The 19,897-nt window shown below is 39.3% G+C and overlaps 1 protein-coding gene across 1 annotated transcript in view; it reads left to right on the top strand.

The window, feature by feature from the left end:
- The window catches only part of LOC135324160 (chondroitin sulfate synthase 3-like), a 163,487-nt gene extending 143,987 nt beyond the window's left edge, over positions 1 to 19,500 (top strand). Inside the window, exon 3 of the mRNA XM_064499765.1 lies at positions 14,798 to 19,500. Coding sequence (XP_064355835.1) covers positions 14,798 to 16,360 — 1,563 coding nt within the window. The 3' untranslated portion in view covers positions 16,361 to 19,500. The remainder of the gene's footprint in view (positions 1 to 14,797) is intronic.
- Positions 19,501 to 19,897: the final 397 nt, after the last annotated feature.

The following is a 19,897-nucleotide window of genomic DNA, read 5'->3' as shown; positions in this document are numbered from 1 at the left end:
AGGCTTTCAGTTATGTAAGTCTCTTTATAATACTTGTCCGGTCTTTATTTCCTCTGAAAAAAACTATCCGAACAGGGCTAATGGAGTGGGGAATTGAAATATTTAAACTAACAGGATGTGAAATATTGCTGCTGTGGATAAACAGAGACATTTGAGGCCAAGTGTTTTTGCTACGCTGGTTTTGTTGTAGGTGTTTTAGGCATTATTAAAAACCTGTAGGTAGTATATTCAGGCGGTTGATTTGTTTGGTTGTTGAAGTACTGAAACTCGGGCTTCATGGTGTTGCTTAATGGAAACTACGGTTGTTCTGCTTCATCATTTCTGCATTATCTGCTAGTCGGTGCTGGAGTATAAATTTGCACTTAATTCGTTATGCAACCAATTTATTGAATTTTCTTCTAATAATTAGAGCCTTCAAAAGCTTCTTTAAAGGGTAAAACATTAGTTTTCTGAAGTGTATTTTGCAGTAGAATGATAACTTTTTAAGATAGCAAAAAAAAAAAAAAAAGAGAAAATTATAGTTCGTGAACAGTAAAGAAGAAAACAAACTGTGCGGCTCTGCCGCAAGAGAAATGAAATTTCCGATGCATTATAGTTATTATGGATTGCATAGAAACACAGATAGAGTTACAGGTTTTTTTCCCAGGCAATCTCATCTTTTTCCTGAGGACCTCAAAGATTTTTGAAACAATTTTTCTCATTTCAGTGCTCGAGTTATTTTTCATTACTAATCTGATTTGCCGTTACGAGTTATGAATAATTTCAGCTATGAAAACACTTTAGGCTGCTTTTATTTTCCAATTTGCATATAAGTGAGGAGAAACTCTCCCTAGGAGTAATCATGCGAGGAAAAGCAAAGGCAAATGCCGTGTTCTCTTATACATCTTCATTTATAGTGGTCGGAGATCTGGATGCTGTCCGTGTTGGGACGCTTGCCGGCTCCAGCCCCTTTGGGCGCTCATCTGCCTGGCAACGCGTTCGTATTAGAAAAGCTGCCTTCTTCAAGAGTCCAGTGCTTACGTCTCCCTGGCAGCGACATGCCGCCATTCCAGCTGTGCGAGTGTCCTGGGTGCCCTTTAACTCTCCAGCAGAGCGAGATGGGTGCAGCAAGCAACGCTTGCTTCGCAGTCGTAGTAGGAGCACGCTGGTGCAAGTTGGTATTCGCTTGTTGCCTAAAGAATTTATAAGTTCAGGCAGAAATAAGCCCTGTAGGTAATTTTCTGCCTCGTTCTCTTTACTGTTCAGGAGTATTTTATTAGCAGAGCGCAATCTCCTCCATGTACAGCATTCCTTTGCTCTGGGCAAGATACGTTTTCTGCACAAAAAGTCCTTTCCAGTGTATCTCACCTTCCCTGCTGCCGTTAGGTGCCATAACTCAGCTGGTGCTCACCCGGCTCCGTAACAAGCCTGCGTCCCATCCTCTCCCTGCGCAGAATTTCTTGGGTCATGGTCTCTTGTCTTTTGTTTTGGCTTTTTCAGATGCCTCTTTCTCACTAGTTCTCGTGTTTGGGAGATTTCCGTTCTCTTCCGCGCATGCCTTTCAAAGCACTTTCTCAAACTGATTTTCTCATTTGACCAAGCAATAAATACGTTGAAGTTGAGTATTCTCCTTTGCCATTTATCTGGCGGAGGTACATACAGTCTGGTTAGCAAAAAAGAAGTCTCATATGCTTCATGGTGCAGCATTTTTCATAATGTCAGCTGGCTGCTCTCACAATATTAGCCAGGATTTTTAAGTTGCGTGGAAGTTCAGCTGATTAAATTGCTGTTGGTTTCATTTTACCATGTAGAAGATTAGTGAGTTTATTGAGGTCTGCAGTGAGACTTTGTATTTCGTGTTCAGCAATGTTGTATTACGCTTCTCATAGGGCACCTGTTACATGATTTCAGGCCTATGTAAACTATTACTTACTTGCAGACTTCCTGAATATTTAAAAAAATATAAGGAAAAAAAGATGCAGGTATCTGATTAAATGGTAGTTAAAATATGTCGATTAAGCAAAGGAGAATGATTATTTCTGTTGTGTCTGGGTACTTTCTAGAAGTCAGCAGAAGACAAAGAGACTCCCAAGGAAAGAAATAGAGGAAAAAGATAAATAAAATAACTGTGACTGAAATAAAGGGATGAAGGAGTGGAATAGAGGAGGTAGCATCTTTTTCAAGTTGAGTTATTCCAAAAAATTTGGAAACATGCCATCTGCTTACCTTTGCCATATATGCTGTATAACGTAGCTCATGTGTTAACGAGTTAAAAATACTCTGGCTTGTCAATGTTTCCAAGCTCCCAAAGCTTGTATTTTAGTGAAGGACTTTTGGAGAATGCTAGCTACAGACCCCCTAACACTGGTAGGGCAGTAGAAATTTCTGCAACATGTTCCTGTTCAAGTTATTACTTTTATAGTGTCAGAATATTAATACAGCATCATAGAATCATAGAATAATTGAAGTCAAAAGAGACCTTACAGATCATCTTGTCCAACCCTTGCTCTCAAAGCAGGATCAGCTTTAAGGTTGAAGATCAAAGTTGAATCAGGCTGCTCTGGATTAACAGTATTTCCAAGCAAGTTCCTGAAGTTCATTTTTTTGTGGAAGACAGGAGTATGGACGGTGACAGAATGGTGTGGCAGAACGCCTATTGCCATGCAAAGACGATTTATATTAAGTGCTAATAAATAATTTGAATGCTGTGCTTAAAAGGAGAAGCTTTATAATACATGACTTGTGTGGATAAATCCTATAGTTACAGTACAGACATTTCTACTCTTTTTTTCTTTTTTTTAAACATTTATGGGAAATGAAATGCTCTTCTCAAATAACTGTGGACTTGGGGGTGGATAGGGCTGTTTGTTTTTGCTGTGACAGTCTTATGTATCAAAACTGATTATGCAGAAAATTGGGCAGAACTCAGGGAAAAGGAGCAGTGAAAAAAAATCTTTAAAAACATTTTTTTTTCTTGTCTTTCATTGAATTTTAGCCTCAAACAATAATACCTATACAGACTCCTAAAAGCCGATCAAACAGGAAGAGGAAAATCCTGTTGTGTTCTCGTAATTGCCCGTGCTGGTACGTAATACCTCAGAGCATTTCCTTTTTATACGCTGACAAATACATTGTGAACATTAAATGCAAATAATTGCTTCTCTTCAGCACATTTCATTTAGCCAGCGATATGACCAACTAGCGAGGCAGAGAAGTGCATCTAATGTGAAGCCATTTACCTCCAAATGTTGATCCTCGGGGTTTCTAGTCCTGAAGCTTGGTTTTTATACTCTCTTCAGATGAATCAGAAACAAAAATGACTTCTCACTATTTTCCGTGATGTTTGAATTACTGAATTAGTTACTGCAGAAGCGAGGAGGCTTATGGCTGGAGTCAGCCAAGGAAGGACTTCCGGACTTTGCTGCAGAGCAACTGAGGACGTGCAGCGCCTGTGCTGCAGAGCAGTTTGCGTAAGGTACAGATTTATTCCCCTGTGGAGAGTAAGAGATTTATGAGAATTTATTCTCATAAATACCAGGGAGCCTTTGTGTGAGGTTCGTGTAGTATGCAGAGATACTTTTCTCCCAGTAATTCATTTGGAGGATTGGGTCTTACAAAATAACGCTGCAGAAGGATTTTTCACGTGACATGGTCCTCGTACTCTATATAGCCAGTGTTGTTACTCGGTGGGGGGGACTGCTTTCTCCCGCTGTCTAAATTGTGTTCTCTCCCACTGTGTTCAGATGACCCATGGAGAGTATTTGTAGCATAGAGCCTGTGGGAAGAGTGACTTGTTTTTATTATACCATAAAATCAAGGCACATAAGAAAATCTCGCCACTCTTTCATGAAGTGGCAGAGTTTTTAGGTGTCCCATAGGGCAATGGTGCGAGTGGAGGGAATGATGCTCCCACATGGGTTGACGTGCCAGGAGCAGAGCCCACACGCTGGCTCTCCACGCTCGTGTTGGGTTGTATGGTATGGGTGAAGCTGCGGCCCAAAGCACAGCCACCGGCATGTGCCTCCGGCCCCTTTTTATAGGAATGGCTCTAGCCAGGTACCTACAAAAAAAAGTCTTGTGCACCTTAATACGATCATAAAACAAAGTAGCGTTGTGGAGAACGTCAGCCTTCTTACTGTGCTTACTACTTTCATGTTGAAAAACACTGACCATGTTACCTGTCCAGACCTGGAGGGTTTCTTTGGAAGTCCACTTTTTCTTTTGAGCTGTTGGAATGAGCTGAATATAAAAATAGGAGCGCTGTTAGGAATGTAAGGCTGGAAATCCATCGCTGTGGATTATAGGCACCGATACAGGCAAATACATCCCAGTTGCTTGATGCAGAAGGGTCCCCACTAAATATCACAAGCCACCAAATGTTCCCCAATTCTACATAAATAAGATATAAGATCAAAAATCATAAGCCTTGAGAAATCCAACCTGCTTTGGGAAAACATGTGAAAATAATGGAATCACCCATGGCCCAGGTCTCTGTAACAAAAGAGAAATTGTTAATTGAAAATTCATTCCTGGGTAATCCTGGAAAGTGGGATATATGGTTAATCCAAACGTAATATTATCCATATAGCATGAAAATATCAAGTTTCTGGTTTTTATAGAATTTGTAAATGTGAAATCAGCTTTTGTGCTATTAATGCACTTACAAGAGTAATTACAGTGTTCAGATCTTTGATCAGATACACAGATGTACAGCTTCTTGTTTTGGTAAAGTTTATCATTAAACAAATGTGCTTAGCTCATTTCACAAAAAACACTGAAATGACTCACAGGAGATAATCAGTCCCCAAATCACCATTTCATTTAATCCGAAGGATACAGTTTGATATTTGAAACCAAATGTATGACATTTAAAGACTTTTTTTTTCATTCTTTTCTGATGCAAAAGCGTTGAGGACTAGTGATTTAACTGATTTTAATATTCTTGCCTTTGCGTAAGGCCAAAGCTCATATTTACCCAGTGCTAGACGCCACATCTGGCCAGCTCATCCCACGTTCCTTGCAACAGTTGTAGAAATGTAGTTTGCTGCTTGCGCTACCTTCCATGGAAAAGGCATTAGGCGTTAAGTGTTGAAAAGGCATTAGGAGCATTTACTTAATGCAGAGAAGTAGTCTTGCATGAACACTAGTTATGTCCTTGGTTTATTAGCATGCTAAGTTAGAGTGATTTGCTGAGCCTTGTGGGTTGGCAGAATAAGGACACAAGGGATCCGATGAGTCCGGGGTTAGGAAAAAGGCCTATAAAAGGAGGCAGATAGCTGCTAGACAATCTAAACAGATTCTGGTTTTTTTTCTAGTTAACAGAGTGTGGAAGGGTCAGTTAAAGAGACTGTATGTATTATGCAATACAGTTAATGGTACCTTTCACTTACTTTAATAAATAATTCTGTAATAATATTAAATTGTTAATTATTCATTTTACTAAGAGGAAAACAAAATTTTAATTTTATGATTTGATGACAGTTGTAAAATACGTCCAGAGGGGTTCTACCCTGAAGGAGAGGATGTTAGCAAAATAACTTTCCTCTTTTTCTGCTGCTTAAAATTAAGGATTAAGCTGACGTCTTAACTGCATATTAAAAATGTGTGTGTTTTGTAGATAAAACTCTGTTTTTAAATGCTGTGATGAAGTTTGTTTGTGAACATTTGAAGTGTTAGTGATGTATACTGAAGGTGATTTTTTCTCTTTTTGTAAGTAATTGTGGGGAAGCAATTTTTGTAATGCTCATTTTTTGAAAGGTAATAGGAATTCTGTAAATAGCAATAGAAGTACGTAACACAGTTAAGATTGCTTTTTGCAGCATGTACTCGGTTCAGATTAATCATAATTAATAGACCATCATAATGAAATTAAGCATGCTGTTTTAATAATAAAATATTTTAAGGGTTTTGGATAGAAGTACTGAAAGAGTTCATTTTTATTGTGTCTGAAATGCTGAACAAGAATTTATGAAATACTGCTTATTAATCAAATACCTGCCTGTCCCATACTGCATATCTCAAAGAGAAATTACTGAAATTCAGGTCTTAGCATTTGTAAAGAAAATGGATTTTCTTCACCTTGATCGTAGCAAATAATAGCTCAGCATGAGAGCATTGAACGGTACTGCTTGCTGCTCTGAGACCAATCATCATAGCCTTTACAGCCTGAAAATATAATTTTGATATACAAAGAATTATACTTTCCAAATTATTGATATAGATATTGCTGTAAGACATTATACAGCTTCAAGTTCTATGAGCTATATGTGAAGAAAGGTCTGTTTTTAAAGAAACTCCCTACCAAAGAACTGTTTGAGAATAAGGGTTACCTGTCAGAAAGCTTAGACAAGAAGCCGACAGTTAATCAAAGTCAGCACCTTTGGCACAGTTGTTCCACATCTGAGTTTTCTTAGGAGCTCGCTGACAGGTGGGGAACAGCCCTGGACTCTCCCTTCTCCCCCAGGTGCAACAGGTTTCTTAGAAACCAAGGCAGCAGTCTTAAATCTTCAGACGGTGCCAGCTCCTCAATACTGGGCGTCCGTCTTTCCCAAAGGAATAAAATCAGAATCTCGATTTAAGGCAACGTCCTCGGGCAGAGCCACCGCCAGCGAGTGGGCTCTGCGGGAGGACTGGTGGCTTCCAGAGCACCTGCAAGGGTCTTCTGCGTAACTAAGGGAAAATACGGACCCTCCCTCGTCTCCTGAGTCCCCACGGGGTCATTTTAAATGTTTTCCTTTGACTTCGGGCATGTATGCTGCTGTACTTGCCTGGCAGCATTTATAGATTGGCAATTCAGTTTGTCTTTTTATGGGCTAAATTGCAGATGTTTTAAGTATTTGCCGTTCCTTTTCTAGTGTGGGGGTTTTTTTTCCCTGTACGGTTTTGTTGAATTTTGTTATATCGCGGTTTTGGTGAGGCACCCCGATAACAAACGGTTCGCTAGAACTGGATATAAGCAGAGCGTGACCTTGTTGACAAATCAGGTCCCTTCTTGTATTGTCTCTCCTATGCTGCAGCAAAACACTGGGGCTTGGGGGTTTGGTTTGGTTTGTTTTTTGGTTTTAAAACTGTGCCCAGAAAAAGGTAAGACCAAAAAAAAAAAAAAAAAAAAAAAAAAACCCTACTAGTCTTAACCGAGCTGCACTCTTTCATCAGAACTTTCCTTGATATCACTTGGCTCAAAGAGTGCTGAGCTGATTTCAGTCCAAGGGCATGACTAGTGTGAGAAAAATTGGAAAAAAATCATGCGGAAGGGTTTATTGTTAACCTTCATTTATTAATCTCATTAAGAGGAGGGCAAACAAAAGAGTTGTAAGTAATTAATTAATGCACAGTTCTACTCTTACAAAGGTCTATCAAAAAACATACAACTCATTTTTGTTCTGCACGCTATATATCGCATCTAGCTAATCTATAAATAAGAAGTTAGATTCCTTTCCGATGAGTGAGCAGTCCCAGTGCTGAAGAAGCAATTAATTGAAACTGTGACCTGCAGTTACAAGTTTTCCGCTTACCAAGCCTTACGTACCAGAGCTGGAATCAATACATCAAGTTTTGTTCATCTGGGGAAGGATGTCAGCAGCAAGATTGTAGTTTCTCGTGTCTTAAATTAGTTAATGTATCTGTTAATGATGTGTGAAACAGAAGAGTGTTCAGCACTTTCTGCCGCCAAGGGGGCTTAAACTTATTTCTCTAAGAATTAGCAGATGTGCCTTTTAATAAGACATAACTCTTGCATAAATGGCATTTTACAATCACTGGTAGATTATAATTGCACTCCAGTTCTGCCTATGTTATTTCTGGGTGCATCATCTCTTAAAGCGACAGGCATAATATAAAAATATCGGCAGGTTTTCTCCCTCACTGTACTTTGACCAGTAGAACATGAAGCCTTGTTCTGTTTTTGTGGCAAAAGTGTTTCGTAGCATTGCAACTTGGATGCAGTATCAACTACAAACAAATCGGCTGCTTATAAAATAATAAAGCTACTACATTACTAATCATTGGTTTTATGGATATAAAACCGTTTTGTGTTAGGTATTAGACCAAGTGAAAACAAGGAAGCAGCGTTGCCTAAGGGCTGTGAATAGACAGATGATGCTAGGCGCTTTCAGTGTAACGGCTGTTTCATAAGAATCGTGGCTGCTGCCAATTAATATATAATTAATTCTTAAAGCCAAACACCATGTCATTAGGAAAAACGGATGGGATTTCTCAAGTCACTGCTTGCCCTACTCACAAGCAATCTATCTTTTTTATAACCTGATGAAACTCTAAATTGTATCCATTACTTGTATTGGAAATCTGATCCAAAACCTTTCTCTTCAGACAGCTGCAAATTTTCCTGTGATTTCCTACCTGGCTGCACCTATGGTTAGTTTGTGCGCTCTCTCTCTCTCATGGATTTGCTTCAATGTATTTATGGACAGTATGATTCTTTTCTTTCCTTTTGCTAGATTAAGCAAGCTAAGTAACATCAACATCTTCTCATGGGGTAGTTTCCAGTCCTGGGCATTGATCTGCATTGATATGGTCATATGCAGGTGCAGGAACGTGTGAAATTGTCTGCTCTCTTTCAGAAATACTGTGACTGGTGCAACTTAGACTCTCATTTTCCTTTTCCATGGCTGCATCACACTGGTGTCTCGTGACCTGCCAGCATCACCTGAGAGTCTGCATATACGCTTACCTTCTCCTTCGCCGTTGCAGTTCCAGACGCCCGCTTTCTGAGGACATTCAGGCACCTACCTCTCGAAACCACAGGGGCAGGATTTGGGGGGTTGGATTTCCTGCAGTGCTGCTTCTCGGCGTTCTCTGCCTCTTCTCTCCTCTTTCCTCTTGATGATGCCACCAGCTTTGGGTCGTGGGCTAACTGTGTCCCACATTTCGTGCCAGCGTCACTAAGTATAATGCCTATTTTCCTCAGAAGCTTCTGTAATAGCTTCCCTCCAAACTGTTAGTTCCCCATTTCAACATAACTGGCGTTGCCTCTCTTTTATCTCATTCATATTCGTTTTCTAATTCCCATCTTAATTCTCATCTTCTGCAGGTTAACAAAACAGTTTTTCTCATAGCAGCATACCAAGTGACTTGCTGAAATCTATTTTCTTGTCCAGAATTTCACGATCACCCGTTGGACAGCTCAGTGTTGCATTTTATCATACTGCGTATTATTGAGAACATTCTAACGTGCCTGTAGTTCCCTGAATTTGCTTTTCTCCTTGTCCTTCAATTAAGGTACTAAATTTGCTGCTGTTCAGCCAGAAAGTACTATCCTGAACTCAGTGGATTTATGATTTTACATATGTTCTTCATACAAATTAAATTCCCCTTGAAGTCACTGGAAATACTGAATATATCCTTATCTTGTGGAAGAGCCCTAAACTTTAAAATCTTCGAGCAGGTTGAGGAAAGCCAAGGAATAGTTCCCATTCATCTCGTATCTAACTTTATTAAAAGCCAAGTTCAGAATAGATAAAATGGTGGACATTTTAGTAGTGTTGTAGATTTAAAAAAGAGCTAGAGTGGATGGAAGATTAAGTTTCATGTCTTCCCTGTTAAATGGGAGAAATTGTTTATAAACAATGCTTAAAGAAAAAAATGTGTTAATTTAAAAAGCACCATTTGCTTTCAGTCTTTTTATATGTGATAGACTTGCAATAATAAAAGTGTGTTGGTTTGGGCTTTTGTGTATGTGTAATAAGAACTTTCATTTGTTATTACATCAGTAAATCACGGAGATTACAATGAGTTCAGAGTTTTGCAATGCAAATTACATTGTGCTTACGTATTAACTATTGTATTTCTCTGCCACGGTAATAAAGCATTGCCTTTATTCTAATTCAGCTCTTCTCCTTTTTTTTCTCTCCTGCTTGCAGTTCAGAGTTCCTTAGAGCATGATTAGATTATCCACGTTTCTCACAGTCTTCTAGTTTCAGCTAGCGTGAGCAGAGGCAAGCAGAAATCCTTGCCAACCGTTGTGTTAGTTGTGCTGTGAGAATTCCTCAGAAGGCAGCAAGCTCTTCAGAAAAGTCGGAGTCATGTAGTATGAAAAATTAACATGTGCTTCCCTTTATTGAATTAAAGATCACTTCTCCTGTTCATTGATTTTGGTGAATGCAAAGTAGCTGTACCATGCCAGACCAACGGCTCATTTGACCAAGTATCCTCTCTCTGCAATAGCCGCTAGAAGAAACATCGGGAGGGCTCTAAGAACAGTAAAGGCTTGTGGTGATGTTTCCTCCGTGTAGGCTCCAGCAATTGGCAGTGCAGCAATGTTCGGGAGAGACTGGACCTTGTGTTTAATAAATAGCAATGATGCAAGTCTTTCATTAAACTGTCCACTCGCTCTTTGAACCTGTGTAAAATTTTAACACGTACAACTTGCTATGCCAATGAGCGTGCATAGTTTAACTATGTATGTCCTTTTCTGCTTTAGAATCTTGATAACATCATTTTATGTCTCATAGTTACGTTACAAGAGACAGTGATTTATTCCTGTCCACCTTCTCTAGGATGCTATTGATTTTATAGATCTCTGGCTTGGCCCTCATCTGACAGCTCTCTTCCACGCTGAAAAGCCCTGGTCTCTGCTTAGTCACCTTGCAATGCATACCCGCGACCATCTCCTTGCCTTGGTCCGTGCCTTTCTAGTCCTACGTTCGCAATGTCAGGTGGGAAGTCAGGGTATCGACAAGGCGTTCACGATTTAGGTGCGCTATGGATTTATGCAGTGGTATAATAATGTTTCTGATTCCCTCTAGACTTCTCCTGATGATTCCTTATGTCCTGTCTGTTTTTGTGAAGATCAAGGTGACATTTGCATAAATTGTCTACTGTAAGACTAAGTTCTCTTTCCAGAGCGCTAGCAGCTAGCACACGGTCCATGGTTGTTCAGAGATGATTAGGATTGCCTTCTTCGCATGTGCTTTTACATTTATCGACAGAGTTTCATCTGCCCTTTTATTTCCTAGCCACTCAAAATCATGAGAATTTTTTAGGCGGCTTTCACTTTTATCACCCCAAGTAATTTTAATTTGGATTCAGTAAATCTTGCTACTACCTGAATCACCTCCTTTTCCAGATCACTTATGACTGTTGAGCATTTCGGGCCCTTGCACAGATGCATTCTCCAGGAAAACTGTTCATTTTTTCCTTTGCTGCTTAGGCTTGACCATGTTGTTTCTAAATATCAAAAAAGGAAAGTTAGGATCACTTAGAACTGCTTTCATCTAGACGTTAATAGTTTGAGTGGTGAGAAGACATTTTCTGTCCTACAACATAGAAAAAAAGTTTCTATTTTGCAGCAAGATAAAAAATAAAAATTGAAAACATTTTTGTAGTTCTAATATGAATTTCAGTTCTGAAATTAAAAAAGTTAATTGTTTCAAAATCAAAAAGGTTTTGTTATGAAGAGATTAAGATGGGATACTTCTGACAAAATTGAAATTTGATTAATTGAAATTGGCTCTTTCAAACAAGTTTTTGTTTTGCTGTACCATTGCTTTCAAATTGGGGGAGAATTCATCTGACGGTTGAATATTCTGTTAGTATTTAGCATAATGCTTCAAGCAGAAATTCATCTCCTTCTCTTTTATTTATACTCTGTATTATAATAGCACGTGGGAATCTACTCAAGTACCAGGAGCGCATTATACTTTGCAGTGCAGAAACAACCAAGAAGACAGTTGTTCTGATTTTCAAAAATAGAGTTTACAGTTTCAGGATCAGATATGTTAGAAACTGTTTTCTCAATGTTGACATGTATTAAAAGTGGTCAGTAACAGCACTGAAAACAGATAAATACTGTTTTTTGTATGTATGTGATAATATTGTGCTACCAACCTGATTCAAAATTATTTCCAGTACTGCTGTCAATCTGCTGTTGATTATCAAAAGCTAAATCATTAGTATAATGGAGTACATCCTCTCGCTAGGATTTCGCTGGAGCATATCTCATAAACCAAGGCATCTGAAATGGGAACGTAATAGAAATGCACTATTTATGTTAATAGAATATGCCTATTAAATGAGTGCTGCTAATGAATCTGCTGTGAAGCTGAGCCTGTAATAAGTCAAGGGTTGTGGAAAAATGAGCACGATAGAAGGACAGCTTTTAGTTTTACAGTGAGCTTGTCATCTATTAAAAAATGGGGGGTAAAATAAGCTATATACTTTAAAAGAAACATATTGTGAATATGCAGGTACCGTAAGTTAAATGTGTATAGGTAGTTAGGGTCATGTGGGTTTTACTCAAATACCATTTCGGGGATGGAAAGGAGGAAGCCAAGTGATTCTTTATGATTAGAGGATTTTGGAAAGAGTGGAGTATCAGGGGTTGTGGGGGAGGTACGTGAGTCGGATACCATTCCTTAACAGAAACACTTTCTCTTCTGACCTTTCTTTTCAAAGTGATGCATTTTCTTCCCCAAATTCATAGGGTACGTTCTCTCTTAGGTGTGGATTTTAATGTGAAATTCTAGACCTGAAAATCATGGGTTCAGCTTTGTCCAGAAAATAACAACTTTTTCAATATTTTTACGATAAATAAAATACTGCTACTTTTGGTGTCCTAAGGAAACGGAGATTCTGGCTTTGGGGATTTGTGACTGAAAGGAGAATATGAAATCACAGTCACTTTGCCTAGTACACAATAGACAGCTTCCACTAAAAGGGGAAAGGATGGGAGTTTAGCATGTAATTGGAGAGGTGGGAATCTCAGCTGATCAGCCGATGTTTTCTCATGATTCAAAATATGAATCGTAGGGGCAGAAGGAGGAATGGCTCCTCCTGAGAGCAGGAATCCTCACCCAACCCTGTCCCAGCTGCAGGCTCATTTCTCCAGGATTCGGTCTGTGATTCTCCAACCTGCCCATCCTGCCAGTGCCCACGTTTCGTCCAAGGGGAAGCCAAATTTCAATTTTGCCGGCACTGCTGGTAAACCCTGACTCAGTCCTGCTGGTGCCTGTTCTCTGTGATGGCGAGAAAATCGCCCGAATCCTCGAGTCCCTGCTTCATCTCATCCCAAGTGACAAGACCAGAGGCAGGACAGATGCGCTCGCAGAGCTTCAGACAGAAGTTTTTCTGGGAATGTAGAGTATTTGAGTCCTTTTGCAACTATGTATGTATTTTTTTATTGCTGCTCTGGGTCTGAAATACCTGGTATACTAAAGGCAAATTTAACATACCTTAAGGCATTTTTCTGAAATAGTCTGGTTCTTTTTTCCATATTGTGATTGTAGCCTAAAAAAAATGAGGTGACTGATCATAATAGCTGTATGTGTTCAAGCAGAATCATTCAGGGACGAAGTAGAGGGGAGATTCTAGAAATTATGTATTAAAACTTTTTTTTTCTAAATATGGCAATATGCATTTACTGTATGTGCTAATGTAGTTATTATTGTCATGGATCTTAACTTTGCTGCGAGTTACTTTACATTTATTATCCTAGGTTTAATGTTACCTCTAGTAGCAAAACCTCTGTTCCAGAAAGAATGGCAGTAAGATGGGCTAAACATTCTGAGTCTGAGATACTGTGTTATCAGATGTCACCTTTCTTGATCTGCTCAGCATGTAAAAGACAAGCTTCCATGCCAGCCTCAAAATCTGATTATAGCTAGAGCTTACAACACCTCCTTGAGCAACATTTTCTACCTAATTAGCACGTTTTCCTTATGTCTTAATTACAGACCTGTGTGGTTTCAGATGAAAAAGAGCAGCCTCTCCTCCTTAATCTGTCGCTCATGGGAACATGATTCTGTTGCTGTGGAGTTAGTAGGTGTTAACTTAGCAAGGCACGCTGGATCTTAAATATATTTATGAAGTTAATATTTTACTTCTCTATAGTGCTCCCTGTTTAAGAATAAGTATTCACTGCAGTAAGTGAATAATGAGCTAATTTTGCTTTTGGGGAGGAAACTGAGTCACAGAAAGTTTTACGATTTGCTCTTAGTGAAGCTATTAGCACAGAAAGATATGCAGGCCAGGTACTCTAAATCCTAGTCTTGTGTTTTAGCCATAGACTGTATTTCTTTGCTGTTTAGAAGATATTGCAGCTAGTAATTTGACAGAGGTAGAATGTCTTTTCTTGCCTCAGAAATAAATTGGAAATTACTCAGGGTAGATTATACCAGCATGACATATAGTTTATTTGATGTGCTGTTATACATGTATCATTGCCAACACACATATTCCAGTGATTATATTTCAGTCACTTAATTCTTTGTCTCCGTGGAACAAAAACAAAAAAAAAAGAAAAAACCCCACAACAGTTTTGTTGAAATGACATCCATTTGCTTAATCAACATTAAGAAGCACAATCCATTTGTGTATTGCTGTAGGAAATACGAGCAGCTTTGTTCTCCGCAGACATAAATCCACGGCCTTAAGAAACCATCCTCAATGCAGCTAAGCTTTCACGAAGGATCTGTACTAATAGGGGTTTAGATGTAGTTGGTGACTTAGTGTTTCATGCACAGCAGCATTCAGCCTGCATCCTCATAAATATATATAGTTATTCACTAAGTGTTTGGTTTAGTTTTGTAGGTGGATAAAGTCAAGATAATCAAGGTGTCTGCCTTTGTATTTATTTAGATGACAGTATTTGCTTGCTGTGGGCAGCACTGAAACTGAGACAGGCAGCGATATAAGTAATTCCTCCTTGAACACTTTGAAGTTCTGTGCTCAAAAAGAAGAATCTGTGGTCTCTAAGAATTAGTAATTATCAGCAGTACTAACAGGAGTCTTTTTGTGGGTAGAAGCACCTTTACTTAATGTCTTTTTTTCCTCTCTCCCTCTCTCTCTCTCTCTCTCTCTCTAGATGCAGCAGTTGTTCCATGAAAATTATGAACACAACCGGAAGGGTTACATTCAAGATCTTCACAACAGCAAAATCCATACGGCCATAACGCTTCATCCAAACAAAAGACCAGCCTACCAATACAGGCTGCACAATTACATCCTGAGCCGCAAAATTTCGGAGCTGCGCTATCGGACCATTCAGCTCCACAGGGAAAGTGCCCTGATGAGCAAGCTCAGTAACAGCGAAATAAATAAGGAAGACCAACAACTAGGAGTGATGCCATCTTTCAATCGGTTCCAGCCGCGCGAAAGGGCTGAAGTCATCGAATGGGAGTTCCTGACGGGAAAACTTCTCTACTCGATGGCGGAGAACCAGCCGCCCCGGCAGAGCCTGAGCAGCGTCTTGCGGGCCGCGCTGGATGACACAGTCATGCAAGTCATGGAAATGATAAACGAGAACTCTAAGTCTAGAGGAAGGCTCATTGATTTCAAGGAAATACAGTATGGCTACCGCAGGGTGGACCCTATGCATGGAGTGGAGTACATCCTGGATTTACTGCTTTTGTACAAGAGGCACAAAGGAAGAAAAGTTACGGTTCCAGTGAGACGTCACGCTTACCTTCAGCAGTTGTTCAGCAAACCTTTCTTCAGAGAAGCAGAGGAGCTCGATGTAAGAAGTCTAGTGGAGGACACTAACACTGACACTCAATCTTTTTCTTTTCTTTCAAATTCTTTAAAGATTTTTTCATCGTTCCAAGGCACCAAAGACATTGTGGGACATAGTGACAAGAAAATACATATTCTTGTCCCTCTCACAGGACGATACGATATTTTTGCAAGATTTATGGATAACTTTGAGAAGACTTGCCTGATTCCCAGGCAGAATGTAAAGCTGGCAATAATTCTCTTTGGTTCGGAGTCTAGCCAGGACTCCAGCAAACACATAGAGCTGATGAAAGAATATAGCGACAAGTATCCCAAGGCAGATATGACCCTGATTCCTATGGCAGGAGAATTTTCTAGAGGTTTAGGTCTTGAAATGGCCTCATCTCGGTTTGACAATGACACTTTGCTGCTATTCTGTGACGTCGATCTGATATTCACACCAGACTTTCTCCAACGATGTAGAGATAACACTATTCAGGGAGAACAGGTTTACTATCCTATCATCTTTAGCCAATATGATCCAAAAGTAATATATGGAGGCAACCCTCCAGCTGACAGTAATTTTGTTTTCACAAAAAGAACTGGATTTTGGAGAGAGTATGGATTTGGAATTACTTGTATTTACAAAAGTGATCTGCTGACTGCTGGTGGATTTGATACCTCAATTCAAGGCTGGGGACTTGAGGACGTAGACCTCTTTACTAAAGTGATAACATCTGGTTTGAAGGCTTTTAGAAGTCAAGAAGTAGGAGTTGTACATATTTTTCATCCAGTTCAGTGTGACCCCAATTTAGATCCAAAACAATATAAAATGTGCTTAGGGTCCAAAGCAAGTACATTTGCCTCTACCATGCAGCTTGCTGAACTCTGGCTAGAGAAACATTTGGGAGTCCGGTACAATCGAACTCTCTCCTGACATCCCAGCCCATTTTGCCTTTTTAGGGGAGTTTACCTCATTATTGTTCTTATTATTTTATTTTGCTGTCATATTTTTAAACTCCCTCCTCGTTGTCTTCCAAAGACTGTTGACCTCAAACAGGACGAGTCTGCTGTTCACTGATGTTTCTTATTTCTACTGAACTGGTTAGGTGACATCTTTCATGTTTCTTTTGTTTGAAATTCAGTTAAGTCATGGCAATCGTGATCCCATGGAGCACATCCCTCACGAGAGGCTGCGTCAGAAGAATGTTCTCTTTGGGCTTTAGGATGCAATATCATCTTTGTTGTGTTTCTCAGACTTGATGCGATACAAATATTTACTGGTGAAGGTACCACAAAAGTGCTTTATGCTTCCTCTGGGGAAGGAACTCTGTAACATAAACTTGAGTTTTATAATTTATATGAGGACTTAAATATATAAACACTACTTTTCTTCATCTTTAGAATTTTTAAAGTAAATGAATAACTATGATTGTACCTTTATTTTTTAAAAAAAAGAAAAACTGAGGAGTCGCTTGCAAATGCAACTGGTACTGGCTACCAAGGTCCTTAAATGTCTTATTATAGTATCGAGCTCCTCATTGTTGTTCACTCTAAGTGTGAATGAACTTTATTTTCACAAGAAACAGGATTTAATCAAAAACTCATGTACACTTTCGAAGCTTTGTGAACCAATGTCCTTCATTTGCTGGCAAGAAGAAACTATGACATACCATGGTTATTTATAATAAAGTGCAGGCATACAGTATTCTTTTTTTCAAACACCTAGTAAAAGTTGCTCTTTCTCTTTTTAGAATGAGTCTAATATATAGTTTTCTTTTACATTCCTTTCCTAAAGCTGCACTTGATACAGAGTGTTGAAAGTTAAAGCTGCATCTTTTTTTACGTTGTCCATGAATATTGGTACGCAGAAACTATTTGTTGTTGAAATTTAAAATAACTGTAAAATAATTATTTAAGTTTGAAAATTTACTATTGCTGGTCAAAGTTCCTTGCCATTATATTTATATTAGTGGAGGTTGTAGGACTGTATTAAGATTTATCTCTCTGGACAGCCTGAAGTTATCATATTATGGATTTATGGAGTAAAGTAATTTAAAATGAAACCAACATAAGAAATAATATCATTTTTGTATTTTAGAGAGATTTTTATATAGGGATATATATATATGTTTGTGTGGGTGTGTGTATATATCCCTATATATTATATAAATATATATATAATCATTTCAAAAGCTGTTCCTTTTTTCAGTTCAGGTGGAGTTTTGTTACAATCATTGTCATTCTTTTTGCCACGTGCTTGGACCGTTTCATGATATACTGTGGTGAGAGCTCCAGGGCGTCCAAGGAACCGTCAGAATTCAGCCCAACTTAAACTGACGTAGTGGGTCCATCCGGTACCTTTGATTTCAAACTATAGTTCAAATTGAGCTGGGCAAATAGATTAAGTCACTTTGGAATTTAAGTTTTGATATGCTTAAATGCAGGTTTTGGCTGTGGCTGGCCCCTCTTGTGTTTACTTTCCAAAAACAACCAAGTGAGGGGCCTTCACTGGCACACGTATTTGTATGAAGATACCCAGATGAAGGGTACCTAAGGCACTGTGAGGGTGCGTAGGTCAGTTAAGAGCTCTTGTCTGTGGCTCTCGGTTTTGGGTTTACCATGCGAGGAAAAAGCCATCACTGAAAAAAAGGAGTGGGTAAACTCAGAGTTAAAAGTGCTGGCCATAGCTGCTCTGCGGTGCCCCTGGTGTCCTGGCATGCTATAATTGCACAGAGATGGAGGCAGGATGATTTCAACGCCCCTCTTCCATAGCACGTGCTTATATCGCTAAGAGCAGCCATGCGCACAGGTTAATGTGGGCAGCAAGCGCGAGCTGAGGCAGATGCTCTAATTAAAAGGTTATAATATCTTGTGACGCCGGTGGCTCTTCTCACACCTCTGGTGTGCTTCAAAAAAAGGCTATTCCCATTGCCTTGGGGACGGGGGTAGTTGTGGTAGAGGAGAATGGATCATGGGCGCAACAGGCGTAATTCACAGTTATCTGCCCTCCTCTGTTATGTTCCTGGGGGGGCTCTTGTCTTCCTAGCCCAGTACTCTTAACTCAGATGTTTGGCCAAAGTAAAATGTGGTATTACTTATGAACAAATTCTTGGAAACCTCTCTTTGAATTTGCATGAGCATTTCTACCAGAAAAGCTCATGTTTTGTTCAGTTAGAGAGCCAAGAACAAGGAACATACGATTTGTCTGAGCAGTCTCAACTAACTGGTGCAACTCAGACTGCAAATACCAGAAAATAAGTACCCCCGACAAATGTTTGTGATGATTCCATAAACATGAATAAAAATAATGATTTACAAACATATTTGAGGAAGTCATTATCTCCTTGGATATATTCCAGCGCTAATTTCACTGACTTCACTTAATGGCCAGAAAGTATTTGTTCAGCTCAAATTAAAATAGTAGAATAGAAGAAATGAAACCAGTCGTTCAGCGGGGATGAAGCTGTATGCAGAGGGCTTGCAGGATCAGGTCCTAAGTGATATAAACAAAATGCTAGTATTTACCATTACAAATATTTATTTAGTGTCTGACTGATTCATTTGTTTATATGATGAATTACTTTGTTAAAAGCCTGATTATAAGTGTTCATTATAAAATATTGCATTGTCTTTTGAAATAACTGTCCTGAGATAACTTGAGAACTTGTGTTAGTTCGTTTAAGGAATAATATGCCTTCTGAGGAGATCATATTAAAAAAAAAGAAGCACAAAAGTGTTAATTTTATGGATGTATAGATTAAGATGGGAATGTCTGTGCTAAACAACTGTTTGCTTTTGTCCAGTCTTAATCATAATCTTGACTGTAAAATGAAATTTCTAGTGTGTATTATATCCCTTTGTATATGCGTAGTTAATGGCTTCACAATACAACACAGTGACTAATTTTTCCAAAACCTAAGCCTGGAAATAGGCTCTCCAGTTTGATTGCTGGGAAGTGGGATGTGAACTGCTTGCACTTTGGCTTTTCAGACACTGCCTTTCTTTAAAAAAAAACAAAAACAAAACAAAAACAAAACCAGAAAAAATAAATTTTTTCTCCTATCTTTTCCCCCATTCTGACATGTTTTGCCATTCACAGTATTTAAGGTAACACTTGCATCTTCCAGATGAAGGAAGGGCGTCAGGCTGGGCTTGCTAAGAGCTGCTGAGTAAACGCTGCATTAGAACATTTGTTCTCAATGTGGGGAAGGGAGGAGTGCCCGGGGGAGGCGAGGGGTTCGGCCCTAGGAGCCGCGTCTCGTGGGAGCTGCATGTGGGCAGCCCGAGGCAGCGCGAAGGAAGAGAGTGCTTGGTGAGAGCAGCTGCTTTGGAGAAGCAAAAGGGTAACTGGGGCTTGGGAGGAGGATCTTGAACGCAGGTTTTGCTGGGTTGGGGCAGCACTGTGTCTTGCACAGATTCTCTCTGTTGCAAGATGGGAATGGGAGTAATTCCCCATTTGTATGCTTATGTT

The sequence above is a fragment of the Dromaius novaehollandiae genome, chromosome W, assembly GCF_036370855.1.
Source record: "Dromaius novaehollandiae isolate bDroNov1 chromosome W, bDroNov1.hap1, whole genome shotgun sequence".
Lineage (NCBI taxonomy): Eukaryota > Metazoa > Chordata > Aves > Casuariiformes > Dromaiidae > Dromaius > Dromaius novaehollandiae.
This window is presented reverse-complemented; position numbering and strand designations above follow the sequence as displayed.